We start from the raw sequence: 20,052 nt of genomic DNA on the forward strand, positions 1-20,052 counted from the left end.
AGCCTAATTAATACAGAAATGTCAGAGAGCCTGAAACCTGTGAAGGGAACAGAAGGATTTTAGGTAGGAAAGAAACATCATGTGTGAATGGGAGGACATGTCAGACACATGCGTGGTGTGAAGCAAGAAGAAACAGTAGAGGCCAGGCTAAGTGGGAGAAAGTTACGCAGTAAAGGACAGGAGCAAATTAGCAAAAGGAAATTTTTTTCAAGTGGCAGAAAGGAAACAATCCAAACCAAAAACTAGGCATTAAACTCCACATTGAACATTTACACTTTTGCAATCAGGATTTATTTTAATGTCTCTAAACCCTAAGACAGGAGCTCTATCTTCCTCTGTCTGCTTCCCAGACGACCCTGGTAATAAACTACTCAACTTGGCTTCCACCTAAGTAAAGAAAATTCAACCACCCCATGTCTCTCCTCAGTCGGGAGCTTCCCCTCCCACTAATGGGTAAGACATGGAGCCCTAACTTGTCTCACAGGTGCCAAGGGTTCAGAGGCTACGGTCCTGAGCCTTCCCTGATTAAGAAGAGAAACATCAAATTGTCAAACTCACCGAGGCAACCAGGGCACAGCCTTGAGGTTAAAAACAAAAGTTGTCAGAGTCAATGTTTGAATTCTCGAGGAGCCGCTGTCAGACAAATGAAGTGGCGATGATGAACTGATTCAGATAGAGAGTGAGGGAAGTGAGGCTCCTGGCGCCAGCACCAATTAGAGTCCGGTGCTGGAGAGGCCGCCGGCATGTGCAGCCCCGTGCCCCACTGGAGTCGGCAAGCCATCAGTGCCCCCCTGGGACCGAACAATTAGATAAGATACAGATCTCAGCCAGATTAGTCAAAGGCTTTGCATCATCTTCCACAGTGGCCACATGCCCATGCTTATCTTGGTCCAAAGCAGGAGATCTATCACTCAGTATTTTGCTGACTAAATTCAAGGTGAAAATGAACAACTTCTCAGCAAAATTTAAAATAATCCAGCTTCTTCACACTGTGAACAAATGACTCTTGCCAGGGTAAATAAGGACATCAAATTCCAGGAACCAGGAGGCTCTGTCCCATGGGCTTGTAAGAGAAAAGAAAATTGTAAAAAGATAGTTGTGCCTTGATTAAGGACTTACTTAATGAGATTGAGCTCCCAGGTGGCCGGAGGCCGTCCCAGGTGTGGGCACAAATTCTTGACACTGTGATATTATCTGCTTTCACATGCTCTGTTTATTTGCTACATAAATCTTGCTGTGTAGTGGGATTTGCTAGAAACACTATTGGCATCTTATTACGAATACAACTCAAGACTTCTGACCTCCTTACTCTATAATAATCCCATAACCATATTGAAAATTATCATGTATTTTGGCATACGTATGAATGCAAAGAGGCTTCCCAGGTGACTTAGTGGTAAAGAACCCGCCTGCCAATTCAGGAGACACAGGTTCAATCCCTGGGTCAGGAAGATCCCCTGAAGGAGGAAATGGCAACCCACTCCAGTATTCTTGCCTGGGAAATCCAACGGACAGAAGAGCCAGGTGGGCTACAGTCCATAGGGTCATAAAGAGAAACAACTGAGCAACTGAGCATGCATGCATGAATGCTAAATATCAGTGTTTTATGTAGCAAGGACATAAAGTAAAGATGCTTAAGTTTAAAATTGTCTGGGAGAAATAAAATTTATGTTCCCTTGGACCTGATAAAGACCAGAATTATAAAAAAAAAAATGACATATATCCCAATAAGAAATGCATTAATAAATACAATATCTTTATGTTACATCATATTTATGATTAATAGTGACTTTTTCTGTTTGGTTGGATATGAGATAATAATGGGGTATAATTTTTTTTACACTTCCCACGACTCCTTCCTCTCTTTTGAATTTTTCCCAAATTATTCAGATAATTCTTGATTTAAAAAAAAATAGCATTATCTTGAAAAAGAAAATTATCCTTTGGAGCAGCAGCAGACACTTGGTTAAGAAGCACGCTGTAAATCTGAAATGTTCAACCTCTTTATCCCAGCTCCAGCTTGTTCCTGAAACCTGCCTGTCTGCTATAGAATTACAGCATCTGTTATATAGCTCCCTTCTTGTATAGTTTTAGTGAGCATTTAACTGACAAAATTGACTCATAAACAGTGAGACCTTAGAAAATTCCCAACATGAATCTTCTGTGCTGTTGATAAATAAAAACCGGGGGACAAGATGGTACCCATGCAGCAGCGCTATACAGTGACTGAAACTGAGCAACCCGTAGCCAGAGGGTCTCTGGGCAGATCTGTTCTTTCTTTTCTTTCTTTTTTTGATGTGAACCATTTTTAAACTCTTTATTGAATTTGTTACAGCATTGCTTCTGTTTTACCTTTTTTTGGGGGGGGCAAGAGGCATGTGGAATCTTAGCTCCCTGACCAGGAATCAAACCCGTACCCTCTGCATTGGAAGGCGAAGTCTTAACCACTGGGCCACTAGGGAAGTCCCAGATCTGGTTGTTGTTTTTTTTTTTCCTTAGACTAATTATGATACTGTTGCAAAGGTTATCTTCCTAGAATAAGTCCCTCTCATACCACTGCTCAGAACTCCAATAACTGTCCATTGGCTATGAATTAGAACTCAAAACTCCACAGGCAAGTTTTAATATAATTCAGTGTGTAGCCACTATCTACCTTTCAAGACCCCTCTACTGTTCTTCTAATCATCATACCCTTAATTCCCCCAAGGACCTTCTGCCTTTCCTTCCCAGAGGCTTTTCTCACCCATGGAAATCTTCTTTGTCTTTTAATACCATGAGTATTCATTGGAAGGACTGATGCTGAAGCTAAAGCTCCAGTACTTTGGCCACCTGATGCCACGAGCTGACTCACTGGAAAAGATCCTGATGCTGGGATAGACTGAGGGGAGGAGGAGAGGGGTTCGAGAAAGGATGAGATGGTTGATGTCATCACTGACTCAATGGATATGAGTTTGAGCAGACTCCAGGAGATAGTGAAGGACAGAATGTCTGGCGTGCTGCAGTCCATGGGGTCACAAAGGGTCCATCATGACTTAGCAACTGAACAACAACTAAGTCATACCAGTCGCTAGTTATTTAGCTTTGTTTTCAAATATACCCACCCACTCATGTACGTATATAACCTACTCTGGTATTTGTGTAACCAAAGTCCTAGGATTATTTTTTCCTTTTGAATTATGAGAAAGATCTAGGTAATAAAAAGGTTATTTAATGGAAAATAGAGTATTGGATAGGTAGGCAGATTTGTCAACTGCTTTAAATAGTTGATAAATTGTCAATCATGGAATTTATGAAAATTAAAAGAGAGAATTTTCTGGAGGTCCTGTGGTTAAGGCTCCAAGCTTCCACTGCAAGTGGCACAGCTTTAATCCCTTGTTGAGGAACTAAGATCCCACAGGCTGAGCAGCATGGCCAAATTTAAAAAAAGGATTAAAAAGAAAATTTCTTAGTATATTATTTCAAATTTTGACATAAAACTTGCATAGCAAAAGGATGTGTTATGTAAATAAGCAATGCTTTATTTTAAGCCTTCATCCTACATTTTTTTAACCATTAGCCAGAAATCAAGCTGTAAATATTAAATATCTCATTCAGCATAGTTAAAAATATTTGATCATATATGCAAAATTTAGGAGATAAGTTTTATTGTGCAAGTTACCAGCGTTTTTTCCTAAGGTCATATGCAAAGTCTCAGGGAATAAGAAAGCTGTTGTAAGACAGCAATTACAAATAGGAACAAATTGGTTAAGCTGGTCGGTGAATTTATCCAACTTCAATAATAACATTAACAAAATGAGAGGGCTGGTTTTCAAATGGAGCTAATCATTAAGAGAGGAAATGAAGAAGAATGATCCTTAGTTAATGATTTTGTTCAGAGTTTAGGCTCAGCAAATTTTACCCTTAGTGTAGGGCTGTCTCTGCTTCCTCAGAGGCAAACAAAACTGCTGGAAAAATACACAATTCAGTCAATCAATACCTTGGGTGATGATCCAAACCAATCACTAAGAACAATTGTGTGACTGAGTTTCCTAGATATTTATGCATTGATTAATCTTTCAAGAATTTATTTGAGTTTCTAGCTATGTCAAATGAAGTTTTCCTCTAAACATTCTTTTTTTTTTAGTTTTCTAAGCAAAATAGCCTGCTTCTACTGAAGTAAAATCTAAAATTTACCAAGTGAGTTGGAATGCTAAACTTTGGGGATATATATTTTTGACAACTTGTGTCCATTAATGTTTTGCAATTTTCCTACATTGGAACTATGTTTATCCTTATACCTTAAAGTCTCATTCTAACTTTTCATTGTCTACTCTATTGCATTGAATTTGGAATTTCAGATTTTTATATGTATGAGGGTTGAGGACTACAGAGCCTTTCTGATTCAAATAATCAGACTTCTGTAATTGCTCTTGTCATACCACCTGGAAGGGCTTCCCTGGTAGCTCAGCTGGTAAAGAATCCACCTGCAATGCAGGAGACCCCAGTTTGATTCCTTTGTCAGAAAAATCCCCTGAAGAAGTGATAGGCTACCCACTCCAGTATTCTTGGCCTTACCTGGTGGCTCAGATGGTAAAGAATCCACATGTAATGCGGGAGACCTGGGTTCAATCCCTGGGTTGGGATGATCCCCTGGAGGAGTACATGGCAACCCACTCCAGTATTCTTGCCTGGAGAATCCCCATGGACAGAGAGGAGCCTGGCAGGCTACAGTTCCTGGGATCTCAAAGAGTCGGACACAGCTGAGGAACTAAGCACAGCACATACCACCTGGACCAGGTTTTGCAGAGCATAACCTGAAAAAGAGTAGGCCAAGAAATTAAAATAGAACTTCAATGTCAAATTGAGTCTCTTACATGAAAGAGGTGCTAATTCATTGTACACAGTGATACTTCTTAAAAGGTTCTGTCCTCTCCTTTCTCCTCCCTTCTCTTATACCTCGTGGCTGCTTGAGAGTTTCTCATACACTGGACCCCCAAAGCTTTCTCCCTATAAACAACACGCAAAATCCTTCGTTTCTCTTGGTCCTTTATTTGATGTGCTTCTCCACCTATTCTCCAGGTTTAGAATCACAGAAGAGTCCTCATTGTTCTGACAAAGACAGAACTCTTCTTAGAAATCAAGTCAGAGGAAGCCAATCAAAGATAGATTTTTATCCCTTCCTTTCTTTTCTTTAAAGCAAGCAGAGTGAGTCGTTTCAGGAGAGGAAGAGGTAAAGGACCTTGAAAAACTCAATATTAATCATTTCTGTCTATTTTATAAACTTTGTGGATTGAAGAGAAATGGAAGTTTGTATTTAATTTCATGATCATAATTTTTTTTCTTTAAAACATCCGTTTATTCCTAAGACCTCAAATGGTCTCTCTGTTTCAGGTATTATTAGCAAGAAAAAAGAAACAGGAAAGAAAAAGCAAGGATGAAAGGGAAGAAAAGAGGTACCTTAAGTTAATTAAACTTCACTCCTATGACTTACTGAAAGGTGACAGTTCGTTTGCTTAAAATCACTAGCAATCGCTTCTTTTATCCACTGAACAACCATATCTTGAGTACTTGGGTGCCTACTATGGGTCAGGCACTGAGTAGGATTTCATTTTTCTTCAAGGAAGCAGGATAAAAGCACAGAAAGTCACCATATTCTAGATAATAATGGATATAATTATTTGTCCTTACGTGGTTCTTCTGCCTCTTGCTTCACCAGAGTTGACAAAATTAGATTTGAAAGATTATGGAAACACATATCTCGAAGCACCACCAATCATTTTTCAGAGTTTAAATAAACAGAATCAGTTGCTTAGCCAAAGCTATTTCTTATTTGCTAGAGCTGTGCCACCCAAGTCAGTAACCAGTATAGTTTTGAGGCTAGCGTAATGACAAATTCCAAGAATCACCTTTTCGATGCTGAGTGAATGCTTCCCAGTGGCGTCTCTTGCCTGAACGAAATTTGACTTTAACAATAGCCTAAGGAGAAGATCTTCATTAAAACTGATTTGTTAGCACACAGAATGCTAAAGTAACAACTTCTAATATAAATTTCTACCCATGAAAAGCAAGCAAAGAGCCTGTACCATTGAGGATGGCAGAAGGCAGGAAACCTTGCATCTGTAAACCAATTAGACACACAACCTTTTACTCAGACACCATGAAGAATCATGCAGTGCTGTGATTCCATATCCCAATATATTCAGTTCAGTTTCTGTGATTTGAAAGACCATCTTGGAGAGATGTAGGAATTTAATTACATTACATGTAATGAAGCCTTTTTGTTGGTTGCTCAGCATAGTGCCCGGCTCTTAATAGGTGCACTGTGCGTATTTCTTGTAATGGCGGGTATAGGAGTGAAGCAGTGGTGATGAGCTTTTAAAATGATAATAGTTATTCAAGGTCCAATAGAAGGAAAAATTTAAATGTCATGTTCTGCTGTTCAAGGAGCATTTCACAAAGTATGCACTCAAGGTTTATTAAAATAAATTGTATTCTCATTCCTTTGCATCAGGTAGTATTGACAAGCAAGGCTTTAGAAAATCCTGAAACTCATGTAATAGAGTTTAGGGTAAATGAGCCTCTGGCTTCTTTGTACCTGTTACAGGAATGCTTCCAAACAGCCATGTGAGAGCAAGAAAAGCACTGATCACAATTTAGAATAATTTATTGCCTTGAAGTCTGTTAATGACCAGCAGTTGATGATTTAAAAAAAATCTGCAATACAAAGGGCCACTTGGCTTGACTCACCAAAGGCATCTGTATACTCCCGTGTAAGAAGTCCAAGGCTTTCCAACAATTCTTATTGATTGTAAATGGTCATATAAAGGATGAACTTGAATTTGGTCACCCCCACTTTACAGCCCCTTTGGTTGGTCTTACACCTTTGTGGAAACCATTTCAGCCCCATGCAGATTATTTGCAACATGGATTATCAGATGGGACTGTTTTTCTGGCAGTGGGTTTCCAATGATCTCAGTTGGGCTTTAGGAGTTTGTAAGGAGGGACCTGACTAAGCCCTTAACCTTGTGCTTCAGCATCTTGAAGGGAGCCGTGAGGCTGAACCAGTGGTGCTCCCTCCCCAACGGCAGAGGTTAACAGAGACTGATCACTTGGCAAGGGGACTCATGGCCGAGAAACAGCCCAGAGGAGAGGGACTGAGCATCCTGGGACACTGAGACCACAATTAGGCACTGGCTGTTTCCACTGTCTTGTTATGTGAACTTGAGGCAATTACTTACTCTTGTCTCTTTCTATACCTTGGTTTAGTCATCTTTACCATAAAGGGAAAGGACTAGAGAAGGTATCTGAGGTGCTTTCAAGACAAAGAATTCCAAGATTCTATTCATCATGCGATTCTATTCATCATGCAACTGCCATCAAATGGCAATTTTCCCATTATTTTTCCACTGTGTACATATTCAGCTGCAGACTTGGCCAATGACAGAACACGTTTGACTCCTATCACGTTATCTGGACTAAAGATTCTTCTTTTTAACAAGAAAATACCCTTTGTACAGACTGATAACTGCTCTGCTTTACCTCATTACTTCAGGATAATCACAAACAGATTGTGCTTTACAATCCAGTACATTAAAAAAATAAAAAATAAAAGTGCAGAGTCCCAGGCATTGTGTTAAGCAATGGGGCATAGCTTTGGCTAAAACAGATACAAACAGGGCCTCCCTGGTGATCCAGTGGTTGATTCTGTACTTCCTATGCCCTGGCATGGGTTCAATCCCTGGTCTAGGGAACTAGATCCCACGTGCCATGAGGCACAGCCAAAAATATTTTAAATAAATAGATAAGTAAAACAGACAATGTTCCTGCCTTCAATGAAGCATTGAGTCTGTGTGGGGAGATGCCAGACATTACACCAATAATCACACAAATAAATATTATAGTTGAGACCACTTCTGTGAGCGAATAGTCCAGTGTGCTGTGCAAGTATTGTTTTGTTGTTGTTTAGTCACTAAGTCGTGTCCAACTCTTTTGCAACCCCATGGACTATAGCCCGCCACTCCCCTCTGTCCATGGCATTTCCCGGGCAAGAATACTGGAATGAGTTGCCATTTCCTTCTCTAGTGAAGTCACTCAGTCATGTCCAACTCTTTGTGACCTCATGGACTGTAGCCTGCCAGGTTCCTCCGTCCATGGGATTTTCCAGGCAAAAATACTGGAGTGGGTTGCCATTTCCTTCTCCAGGGGCTCTTCCTGACCCAGGGATCGAACCCGGGTCTCCCACACTGCAAGGTGGACTCTTTACCATCTGAGCCACCAGGGAAGTCCTCCTTCTCTAGGGGATCTTCCAAACCCAGGGTTTGAACCCACGTCTCCTACATTGGCAGGCGGATTCTTTACCACTGAGTCACCTGGAAAGCCCCATGCAAGTATATCCCAGGGGAACTTAATCTTGCCCAAAGGAAATGAGTACTTTTATATAAATAAAGTTCTCTAAAGCTTAACAACTTATTGGCCAGAGATGAATTAATATGTTTTTTGTTACCCAAACATTATTGACCAGAGTGTTTCAGTATTCACTTACATAACAAATTACCAGCCACAGGCATTAGTTTCTGCAAAAATCCCTCATCAATAATGTGTTAACATCAAATATTCATGTGATAATATGATTGTCCAAGAAGTTTTTAATTATTATCTGAGCAATATTCCATATTTCATCAATAAAGAATGCTACATACTCACAGGAAAAAAATCCACTGTTCAGGATGGAGTGAAAATGATGACTCAATCTTATTCTTTTTTATTATTGAGAGTAGTCAGTTTCCCAAAATTAGTGCTACTGGACAAAAGTAGACTGAATCTCCAAATAGGGAAAATCATAGCCATTATTTCTCAAGCATTAAGCATCACTATTTTTTTCTAGCAGTGTACTAGCTGTACTGTAAATTACTCACACTTTTCCTCAAATTCATTTACAAAATGCTTACTTAGAGTCATCCTAAACAAAGATATCCATAAATTAGTACAAAAGTTTTATTAATTGGATTGTTTGTTTAATTATTTTTTTTTGATTGGTGTATACTTGCAGTAGTTAAGAATCCGCCTGCCAATGCAGGAGACCTAAGAGACGTGGGTTCGATCCCTGAGTTGGGAAGATCCCCTGGTGTAGGAAATATCAACCCACTCCAGTATTCTTGCCTGGGAAATTACATGGACAGAGGAGTTTGGTGGGCTACAGTCCATGGGGTTGCAAATAGTCAGACATGACTGAGAATATAGCACATACTTGCTTTACAGTGTTGTGTTAGTTTCTGCTGTACCACGAGGTGAATCAGCTGTATGTATACATGCATCGCCTCCGTTTTGAGCCTCCCTCTCATGCCTCTGTCCCACCCCGCTAGGTCATCACAGGACACCAAACTGAGCTCCGTCTGTTACACACCAGCTCCCCACTCACTATCTGGTTTACACATGGTCGTGTGTCTATGTCAGTCCCAATCTCCCAGTGCACCCCACCCTGCCCTCCCACCTTGAGTCTACACGTCTGTGTCTCTCTTCCTGCCCTGCAAACAGGTGCATCTGTACCACTTTCCTAGATTCCACGTATGTGTTAATATATAATATTCTTTTCTCTTTCTGACTTACTTCACTCTCTATGACACTCTGTATGACAGTCTCTAGGTCCATCCACAGCTCTACGCTGAGTTTGTATCTACGCATGTTAAACTTGGCCGTCTGTGTCTCTCTTAATGTTATCTTGATTATCAAACTTTAAGAAACACTTTGTAGTCCCATAGACGGACACAGACACAAACTGCAGTATTGGAAAAATTCTTCAATTCATGTGCATGATACATAAGCCCAGTTGCAACAACATCTTTGTCTTTCAGCAGGGTTTTATTACAAGTCCCTCTTGAAGCCATTTGTATTTTCCAATAGATTCTAATTTAATCCATAAATAATTATGAAGAATCAACTGTATAGTATGATTTCTAAACACAATGGTATCTGATTACTAAAGACTTGGAAATTTGGAGCTATTTTGATTTGACATGAAGACTAAGGTCACTGTATACCTTCAGTCTAAGAATATCCACACTTAATATAATTTTGCAGTAATACATTGGAATATCGAGTTTCTCAGAAAGGTAATTCAAAACCTTTGCAATGGCAATGAAAAACCTTGGGAATTTTGCTAGCAGAAATGTCACTTATAATGACATCATCTGTGTAATAGAAGCACTGATATTTAAGAAGAGGTTGTTTAAAAAACCCCAAAAATGATTTTTCTACGTCTGTGGAAGTGTTAACTTCACTGTCTGGTATTCAAAAATAATTATGCATTGAAAATAAGGTGGTTTTCAGAATTTTCAGTACTGCTTCCCCATTTCTCTAAGCAATTAATCATGTTTTAGCTGCTGCTGCTGCTGCTAAGTCACTTCAGTCGTGTCCGACTCTGTGCAACCCCACAGACGGCAGCCCATCAGGCTCCGCCATCCCTGGGAGTCTCGAGGCAAGAACACTGGAGTGGGTTGCCATTTCCTTCTCCAATGCATGAAAGTGAAAAGTGAAAGTGAAGTCACTCAGTCGTGTCCGACTCTTAGCGACCCCATGGACTGCAGCCTACCAGGCTCCTCTGTCCATGGGATTTTCCAGGCAAGAGTACTCTGTCTCCCAAATACTATAACTAAAGTTAATTTTGGGGGAGTCACAAATTGTGTGGTTAATCTTACATTTAGTATCTCATAGGTTACGTCTCACACACTGATGTACTTGAGGTTTAACAGTAATTTAGAGATTAGTGTTTTCTAGTTACTAGAATGCAGGGAAAATCAATTGTGCTTGTCTTTTCAGGGCTTTGGGTTCTGGCATTAATAAATCACCAGAGATTAGGGCATGTAGAACAAGACTTTATCTGTGTCTGGGAACCAAGTTTTCCTATAGTTTTCTTGACAAGTATGCAAACTATTCTTAAAGGAGGTGAATTAAAACAAGCAGTGTTCTTCACAGATAGAAAAACATACCTGACTTGGCTGATAAAGATTGTCTGCAACAATCTCCTTTGTATCAACCAGTGGGAGATGCTGAAATTAATTAGGGTGAATCCTGGACTGTGGCAAAGGATTGGGTATATTGGTTGCTGTTCAAGCTCCACAACTTGGATCTGAATGATGTACTATGGTTTTTTCCTGTTTGTTTTTGCTAAAGTTATTTAAAATCTGAATTTTACGGGGAAGATTTTTGAGGCCACCATATTGATTTCCTTAACATGTGACAATTTCACATTTATTACCCGTAGAGTAAAAGCACCAGGAATTTCTCTCATGATTGAATTCCATTCAACTTAATTTTAGTTAAAAGTCTGTTCTATTGGCATTTATGTCAGACTGGAAAATCATGAAATAATTGCAACTGACATGCTTTTCCTTCAGAGTAGCACTTGTTTTTTAACTGTAAATATGTGATTATATCAGAGAAGGCAATGGCACCCCACTCCAGTACTCTTGCCTGGAAAATCCCATGGACGGAGGAGCCTGGTAGGCTACAGTCCATGGGGTCGCTAAGAGTCAGACACGACTGAGCGACTTCACTTTCACTTTTCCCTTTCATGCACTGGAGAAGGAAATGGCAACCCACTCCAGTATTCTTGCCTGGAGAATCCCAGGGACGGTGGAGCCTGGTGGGCTGCCATCTATGGGGTCGCACAGAGTCGGACACGACTGAAGCGACTTAGCAGCAGCAGCAGCAGCATGTGGTTATACATTAAGAAACCCTTGGTCCCACTGTTTGTCCAATGCTTATTCAATGCTGGAAAACCAAGATTTACACATTTCATATGCTTTTTAAAGTTGTGAGTTAGTAACCTTTATGTTAAAGGGAATCTACTCTCAAAATGTTTTATAATGTAAATTAGCCTCTTATAAGTGTAGTAGATAGGTTGCAGATCTTGGAAATAGAAAACCTGGGTTTTAGTTGTGCTGTAAAAGTTGTACAAATCACTTCATCTTATTCGGTTGCAATTATCTTATCAGGCAACGTAGTATTCGAAATATGGAGACAGTCATGTGCTTTATATCCAAAAACAGGTGTGAGTCCTGTCTTAGGCACTTGCTGACTATATGACTTTTGGTAAGCCACCTAACCTCTCAGAGCCGCATTTTGAAAAGAAGTCAAAATGTTTATCACTCAGTCATGTCCAAGTCTTTGCAAGCCCTTGAACTGCAGCCCTCCAGGCTCCTCTGTCCATGGAATTTCCCAGGCAAGAATACTGGTGTGGATAGCCATTTCCTCCTCCAGGGGATCTTCCTGGCCCAGGCATCAAACCCAGGTCTGCTGCATTGCAGGCAGACTCTTTACCGTCTGAGCCACCAGAGAAGTTCAAGCCTCATTTTACTCACTTATAAATTTGGAGTTGTAGCTTGGACTTCATCGGGTTGCCATGAAGGTTAATTGAAGTTTCAAAGTTCAAGCATTGTGTCTGGCCCATATGGTATAAACGTAGGACATGGTAGATCGCTCCTGCTATTCTTTTATCTCTAGCTTCCTGAAATCCATATCTGGCATATTTAAAATGAAATGTCATCTGTAATTTCCATTGCTAACATTCTGTATAAATACACATCAATACCAAGATAAACATACCTGTGAGAGGAGATTGCAAAATCTCCTTAACAGTTTCGTAATGGAAACTGAGAACTCAGTCATAGGCATGTTGCTGCTGTCACTTTAGTGTTATCACCTGGCAGACAAGACTTCTCGATTTTTCTCATGTCAGTATTTATTATGAATCTTGGAATATAAGAGGTGTTTAACCTAATCTTGTTTGATATATATGTATATTAAAGTGATAATAGCTGGAAATGGAGTACAGATGGTTGTAACTCAGTATATTAGCAACACGGGGAATGAAACAGACTAAAAACAAACGAGAGTGAAGATTTTCTGTTTTCTGTAACAGTGCTGCGAAATGTGCCCTGCTCCGCACCCCCACAATGAATGTGATGAGATGGACCACTTCTGTCAAGGGGTCTCTGTTTTTTATGATTATGTCTGCCCCACCCCCAACCCTTCATTCTATCTTCTAGAGCAAATAAGATTTTTTAGCTATGTGTTTATAGCGCCACTAGTGGTACAGAACCTGCCTGCCAATGCAGGAGACATAAGAGATTCAGATTCGATCCATGAGTCAGGAAGATCCCCTGGAGGAAGGCATGGCAATCCATTCCAGTATTCTTGCCTGGAGAATCCCATGGACCAAGGAGCCTGGCAGGCTACAGTCCATAGGATGACAAAGAGTCGGACATGACTGAAGCGACTTAGCACCCACTCTCACATATAGTGCCCAAATACATTTATAAGAAACATACAAATAAAAATGAGAAGGAAATAACTTCCATAGCACCCCTTCATTCTCCCAATGTGAAGATAACTCCAGTGTTTAACCTAAAATCTGCGTGCTTCCATATAAGCTTCTTTATGTTTGATTCTGACTTAGCATAAAGACAAAGCATAAAGGCATTAGCCTTCTCATGTTTGAAAAGCATGATTTAATCATGTCACAATCTCTTTGATTAAAAAAAAAACACAAAACAGAAGAGAGTAAAAGAGGAAGAAGATTTTCTTTAACAATTATATGGAATATTGGTATGTCGCAAATAGCATGAAGCTGGAAACTGGAAAATTTACCAGACTATGAATTGATATGTTTTATTATCCAGTAAAATAATAACACTTTATTGCAGCCAGTGACTAAGGAGTAACCTCTTCTTACTTCTGTGTACAGAGGTGCTCAAGGGCCAACTGAGAACTTCTCAGCCACCAGCCCACTGACCTAGGCATTAGGATTCAGAAAGATTCTAAACCATAGTGCCAGGTCTCGGAGACCCTACCTGGCAGCTCCTCTCTGTAGCATGTCTGGAAATCTGTGCATCTCAAAGATGGAATTCAGTTTAGGAGCAACTTGCAGAGATAGCCCCCTTCTCCTCCTAATGGAAGTTTCCTAGCCTGTAGGCATCAAAAAAAGTGATGAAAGCTGGAAATGGAATACAGAAGGCTGTAACTCAGTATATTAACAACACGTCTTCTTTCCATTCTATCTACCCATAAGTGGGTAAATGGACAAAGGTGTAAATTATGGGTAAGTGTAATGTGAATGGAAAGAAGACATTTCTCAGAAGTTTGTGTCCTTTAGCTTTGCCCATTACACCTTCCTTTTCAATCCCTTCCTTGCTCATATGGTTCTCCTGTTTCTGTATGTAAATTCCTCCTTGCTTTTATTTAGGTGGAGTCCAAAACTATGGACACAGCAGTCTGCAAAATTCTGAGTATCACATATTCTGAGATTATGGGGGAATCATCACTATCATAAAGTGTGAGCCTGTGTTATACCTAAAGGGCATAAGTAAGTTTCCAAAAGCTTCCCAAGTCTCTGAAAATGACCATTTGTCCTTTGAAGAGTCACCAAGTAGGAGGAATTGAACTGTTGAAGGATCTCTAACATGATTATCCTGTAATACTTGAACGTGTATTGCCTATTAACACAAAGATCACTTTGGGCTCTGTCTGGGGACCAAAAAGGAGGTTGATAGTCAGCCATGCCCCACCCACCACCTCCACAGAATCTTTTTTCACAGATGCCATTCCCTAAGGGACTGCTGTGTACATTAGATTCCTTGGGAAGATAGATACTAGTAAAGTTATTTAGCTAAATTTATTAGCCAATAATACTATTAGATACTCATGGTTTAATCCCAAAAATCATTGTGTGAAAATGTTCCTAGCAATTCTCTGGAGTCTTTGGAGCAGGAGAGGGCAGGCACATGTGAAGATATATTCACTCTAAGTTATGGTTTTGCACATTTCAAATTCTTATAAATTTGCAAAGCAGCGTCTGTTAAGAATATTGAAGTGAAATATGCCCAGGACACTTTTCTTATAAAAAGAAGGCACTTGGTAAATATTAAGAGTGAATGATTGAGTGACTTGCCCCAGTCTGCTACTGGAGAAACCAACCAAAAGGGGAAGGACACTCAGCAAAAGGGCAAAGAAGCTCATTTAGGAAGGTGATTTTGCCAGTGTTTCTGCAAACGTCGGGTCTAGATGAGCACTGAAGGTGACAGATACCGACAGCGGGGATGACACGGCGGAAACAAGCTTCCTGACAACTCCTTGAAGTCGTTTTTCTCCTTTTCCTACCAGCCTTGTGCTGACACTTCTGATGTCAATAAACATAAATTTCTAGAATAGCCTCTGGGGAAGAGAATAGAGGCCAGTCCAAGAGAGGTGACTTCCAGATATTCCAGTAATTGTGGTGCGGTCTTATTATGGCAGGAGTAGAAAGCATGGAGGGCTCCCACTCTTTTTATAGACTTCCTTTCAAGACAGTGTAACACACACCTCAGTTCCTGCTTCATATGATACACTTGCTCTCCATGAATCACTTCCTAAGGGTCTGCTTTCTGTTTCATTTAAATCTTTTACAGAAAATTTAAGAGACCAACCAGCTCATTTTAAGAGACCTCATATTCTGGTTAAGAAAGAATATCCAGCTCTCATGGGCTTTCCAGGTAGCACTAGTGGTAAAGGACCCACCTCCCATCGTAGGAGATACGGGTTTGATCCCTAGTTCGGGAAGGTCCCCTGGAGAAGGGCTTGGCAACCCACTCTGTATCCTTGCCTGGAGACACGACCAAAGGGATTTAACATGCATCCAGCTCTCATATTCTGACACCTCCTCTTTCTTTGCAAAGACATTTGCAGAAACTCATCAGAATCTTATCTTACACATTTGAGTATTCATTAAGGCTTTGAATTTCTGAAAGTGTATGAAATATACATCCTTTATCTAATTTTAGGCTTCTTCAGGGCTTCCCATCAGGAAACATGTCAGAAATTATTTCATGTTTTTTTAAGTAATTATCACCTTTATTAAAAACAGTGTTTTGAAATGTGATTTAGTTTAACATATAGCACACTAGCTTTAGAGTCAGATAGGCTGGATTCAAATCCTGATTCTGCTGCTTAATGGCTCTGTGACCTTGGGCAAATTATGTAATTATTTTAACCCTCAGTTTTCTTGTATGTTAGGAAAGGCTTTCATTTGCTATTAGAATTCCATGAGGTTATACTTATGAAGGGCCAGACATAAAGAAAGCACTCAATAAGGAATATTATTATTCTGATATTTTCTTCAGTAGTTGTGTTGTTATTGTTTAGTCACTAAGTCAGTGTCTGACTCTTTTGCGATCACATGGACTATAGCCCATATGTCTCCTCTGTCCATGGGATTTTCCAGGCAAGAATACTGGAATGAGTTGCCATTTCCTTCTCCAGGGGATCTTCCTAACCCAAGGATCAAACCCACGTCTCCTGCATTGCAGGCAGACGTTTTTACCACTGAGCCACCTGGGAAGCCCTGGGTAGTTTGCATGTGTGTGTGCTAAGCTGTTTCAGTTGTGCCCGACTCTTTGTGACCCTATGGACTGTAGCCGGCCAGGCTACTTTGTCCATGGGATTCTCTAGGCAAGAATACTGGAGTGGGTTGCTATGCCCTCCTCCAGGGAATCTTCCCTACCCAGAGATCGAACCCACATCTCCCGAGGATCCTTCATTGCCAGTGGACTCTTTACCACTGAGCCACCGTGGGAGCCCCCTGGGTTCCAAATTGATTTGGGGGTTCCAAATCAATTTTCTGAAAACCATTTCCCCAAGTTAATTGGAAAGGGCCAATCACCACATTTGCAGTCCAAGAAAAATTTACTTTAAACTTTCATGCAGATATATTAAACCAGGTCCAGAACAGGTTGGTACAGCCAGAGGCAGGAGTTGAGGCACGTGTAAGAGTAGATAAAAAAAAATCACAGGTGTGGTGGGAATACATGAGACCAGAGGCAGAAGTTCCAGAGATTCTAGACATCTGAATCTTGAAACCTGCCAAAGGAATATTAGCTAAGGCCAACCGATAACCCTGTGGGAAAAGAGGTTAAAGAGACGTGATGAAATTAACACTCAGAAAAAAATTGGCAAATGGGTCATTCGACAGATTGATTTTTGGTGAATTGGCTTTGTGTAAATCAGTCATTTAGCAGATTGGCCTGCTTCTCAGGGAGGCCAGTTTTTCTCACAAAGAGAGAAGGATGAACACTTTCCATCAAATATGTCTTTGAAAAGTATTTATCTTAGAAACAAAAAATAATTTCTCTCAGAAAAACACATCTTCAGAGACGATGGAATCATGAGTTGTATGTATCTCAACTGTGTAATACAAAAAGAAATGTTTCATCTCACCCAGAGTTTGCATATGCTTTTTTTTCTCTCAGAATGTTCTTAGAACAATTCATGGCCAAATAAGTTATAATTGATGTTAAATTTTAATCATGCAGAACAAACTTGTCACAATTCTACATGTGAGGATGAGTGGTAAATAGGAAGGATATTGTATTACTTCTTTTCCAATCTCTGTTTAAACAAGCTTAATGCTGCGCTAAGTGAGAGTTGATGAGTATAGAGAGTGATCATTCTTCAGATTCGATTTAATACCTTTCCTTGAAGCCATCTCTTGACACTGGTTCTGTATTTCTCTAAGAAGCCTTCATTATCATTTGGGTTGCAAAGAAGCAGTACCATAGGATTTAATAACCTTTCTAACACTTGATCCAACACATCTACCAATGAAGCATGATATTGTTTCACCCTGAAAAATCACCGTTCCCTAAAAATGCATTTGAAAATCTCCTGGTTCCTAGAGGGATTTAAACAACAAATTGCACACAGCGCACAAAATAAGCATTTAGAGAAAATTCTCTGGAGCCTGAGTGCCCTTTCAACTGGACATATCAAAGCCTAAATGTGTTCCTCTTACACTGTCATCTTGCTCCCTCAGGCAGAAAGATGCTGAAGGTGGTCTTTTCTCCAGTTATTGCTAAAACTTCAAGGAAATGACAGTAGGAACCAGCTGTGAAAAGCTTTTGAAATGTTTGCCCAGTTTTGCTTAGAAACTGGCTTGCTTTGAAAGAATTAATCCCAGTTCCTGAATAGTGTAATTCATCCATTAATTTTATTTTTCAGTTTTCTTGTCATTAATGGGACCATCTTGAGCACAGGGGAATCAGCTAAAAAGGTTAATGGGCCAGTTAGATGATTATTGTCACAGAACACACTTGGAAAGATAGATACATGGCTGGAAAGGAATTTGCACTTACTTGAGGGTGGTAGCAACACAATCTACACCTGGTATGTTTTTCCATCCAATATTTTCCTTAATGTGAGTCAAAGCAGGACTTCCCTGGTGGTCCAGTGGTTAGGAATCCGCCTTACACTGCAGGGGATGTGGGTTCAATCTCTGGTTGGGGAACTAAGATCCCACATGCTTTAGTATCTAATTACCTTAGTATCTAACCCTGTGCACCGCAACTCTGAATCCCTTGCACTCTGGAGTCCATGTGACGCGACTAGGGAGCCATTGCTACAGCTAAGACCTGACACAGCCAAATAAATAATAAATTTTTTTAAAAAAAATGAGTGCTAGATCTGAGAATTATCTGCGAGACAACTTACTAAAGTTAATAAATTGTCATTTCTTTCATACTTAACTAGAAAGCATGAACGTTTTGATCAATTTTTCAAGTATCTATTATGACTTTACCAAAAAGCAGACACGACTGAGCAACTGAACTGTACTGAACATCAGATGTCAATTCAGGGAAGTTGGCTCTGATGGATAGAAAAGAAAAAAAATACCAAAAAGCAAGGGCTTCCCTAATGGCTCAGACGGTAAAGAATCCACCACAATTTGGGAAACCCGGGTTCAATCTCTGGGTTGGGAAGATCTCTTGGAGGAGGGCATGGCAACCCCCTCCAGTGTTCTTGCCTGGACAATCCCCACGGACAGAGGAGCCTGGCAGGCTACAGTCCATGGGGTCGCAAAGAGTCAGACATGTCTGAGCGACTAAGCACATAAGCACACACATACCAAAAAGCAGATTTTTTTGTTTGCATGTTCAAATGTCCTTTGTCTTCAGTCTTTTGAATCCTGTTCTATGAGCGATGTTAGTCTTTAACGTTTTGAGGTCCACTTTTAAGGGAAACTTGGTAGACCTTTTCTTGGAGCTCTGTGTCTAGTAACTTGAGAACTGACTACCCCCCATGAGGGGTATTCAGACTGACTGATAAACACGTTGCAGGTGCTTTAGGATTAAATCTCATCGTGGGACAGAAAGCTCCTGTTTATGTTTTTGATTAAGCGCAGGCTTCTGTCCTTTATTTGAACCCGAGAGGTATCATGTAGCAGGAAGTTTCAGCTGAGCAGCATCCAGAGTGTTTGCACACAGGTCCACTTTGCAAACAAGACAGAGAATTAACACTAGGTGTGCTTTTAGCCTCTGGCCTGTGCACAGTGTGTTTAAGCTCCTTTGTAAGCACTTTTTTTTTTTCATTCCAGGACCTGGGGCAAACAGGAGAAACTGGATTAAAAAAAATTTTAAAAATACTACCACACTTGAATCGCACTCATTTATTACTCTCTTGATAAATATACTGTGTGAAGAGCAGAATCCAGGATCTGGGAGACACAGAGATGCAGAGATAAAGCCCCCGCCCTCAGAAGGTATATCATCTAGGAAAGTTGGGAAATGAGATACCATCCCCGCAGGACAGTGAGGCCAAGGGCACACATACTTCCTGCCATCTAGCAACTCAGAGATGATGAGCAGTCCCGCTGAGAACAATGGCTCCCTCCTTCATCTGCTGTTGATTTATTTAAAAAGTGCCCTTTCAGCTAAGTCCCTCTGATTATACTCACCAACATTCTGTCTCTGATTCCTTCTTCTCTTTCTTTCTTTCTGACTGTCTTTTCCTTCAAGCAACCCTTGTAGCTCATACTGTTACTCCTCAGAAGATTAATTCCAAACACTGCCCCGAGTTTTCTCCTAAATTCCACCTCACCATCTCCTGTTCATCTCAGTGAGCTGTTACCTTAAACTCTTCAGATTCATGAAACCAAGAAAGAAGTCATGATGACTCCAAGCCAAACCTCTACCTCCCCATCCTTGTGTATTATTTCTGTTAATAATAGATGGCCATGAGTGTCTCTCTGCTTACCCAGGCTTCCAAGAT

The 20,052-nt window shown here is 40.4% G+C and overlaps 1 protein-coding gene and 1 long non-coding RNA gene across 6 annotated transcripts in view; one reads left to right on the forward strand and one right to left on the reverse strand.

Moving 5' to 3' along the window:
* CHST9 (carbohydrate sulfotransferase 9) overlaps positions 1 to 20,052 on the forward strand; it is a 283,501-nt gene that overhangs the window by 67,174 nt on the left and 196,275 nt on the right. The window contains exon 5 of one of the 5 annotated variants that reach the window (XM_081563150.1): positions 5,371 to 5,432. The exons of the other annotated variants lie outside the window; for them this stretch is intronic. Coding sequence (XP_081419276.1) covers positions 5,414 to 5,432 — 19 coding nt within the window. The 5' untranslated portion in view covers positions 5,371 to 5,413. The remainder of the gene's footprint in view (positions 1 to 5,370; positions 5,433 to 20,052) is intronic. 5 annotated transcript variants of the gene reach the window in all.
* LOC145534862 (uncharacterized) overlaps positions 18,910 to 20,052 on the reverse strand; it is a 38,502-nt gene continuing 37,359 nt past the window's right edge. Inside the window, exon 4 of the long non-coding RNA XR_014075027.1 lies at positions 18,910 to 19,381. This is a non-coding gene — a long non-coding RNA (uncharacterized LOC145534862). The remainder of the gene's footprint in view (positions 19,382 to 20,052) is intronic.

Source organism: Giraffa tippelskirchi, chromosome 14, assembly GCF_054371585.1.
Source record: "Giraffa tippelskirchi isolate mGirTip1 chromosome 14, T2T-mGirTip1v1.2.pri, whole genome shotgun sequence".
Taxonomy (NCBI): domain Eukaryota; kingdom Metazoa; phylum Chordata; class Mammalia; order Artiodactyla; family Giraffidae; genus Giraffa; species Giraffa tippelskirchi.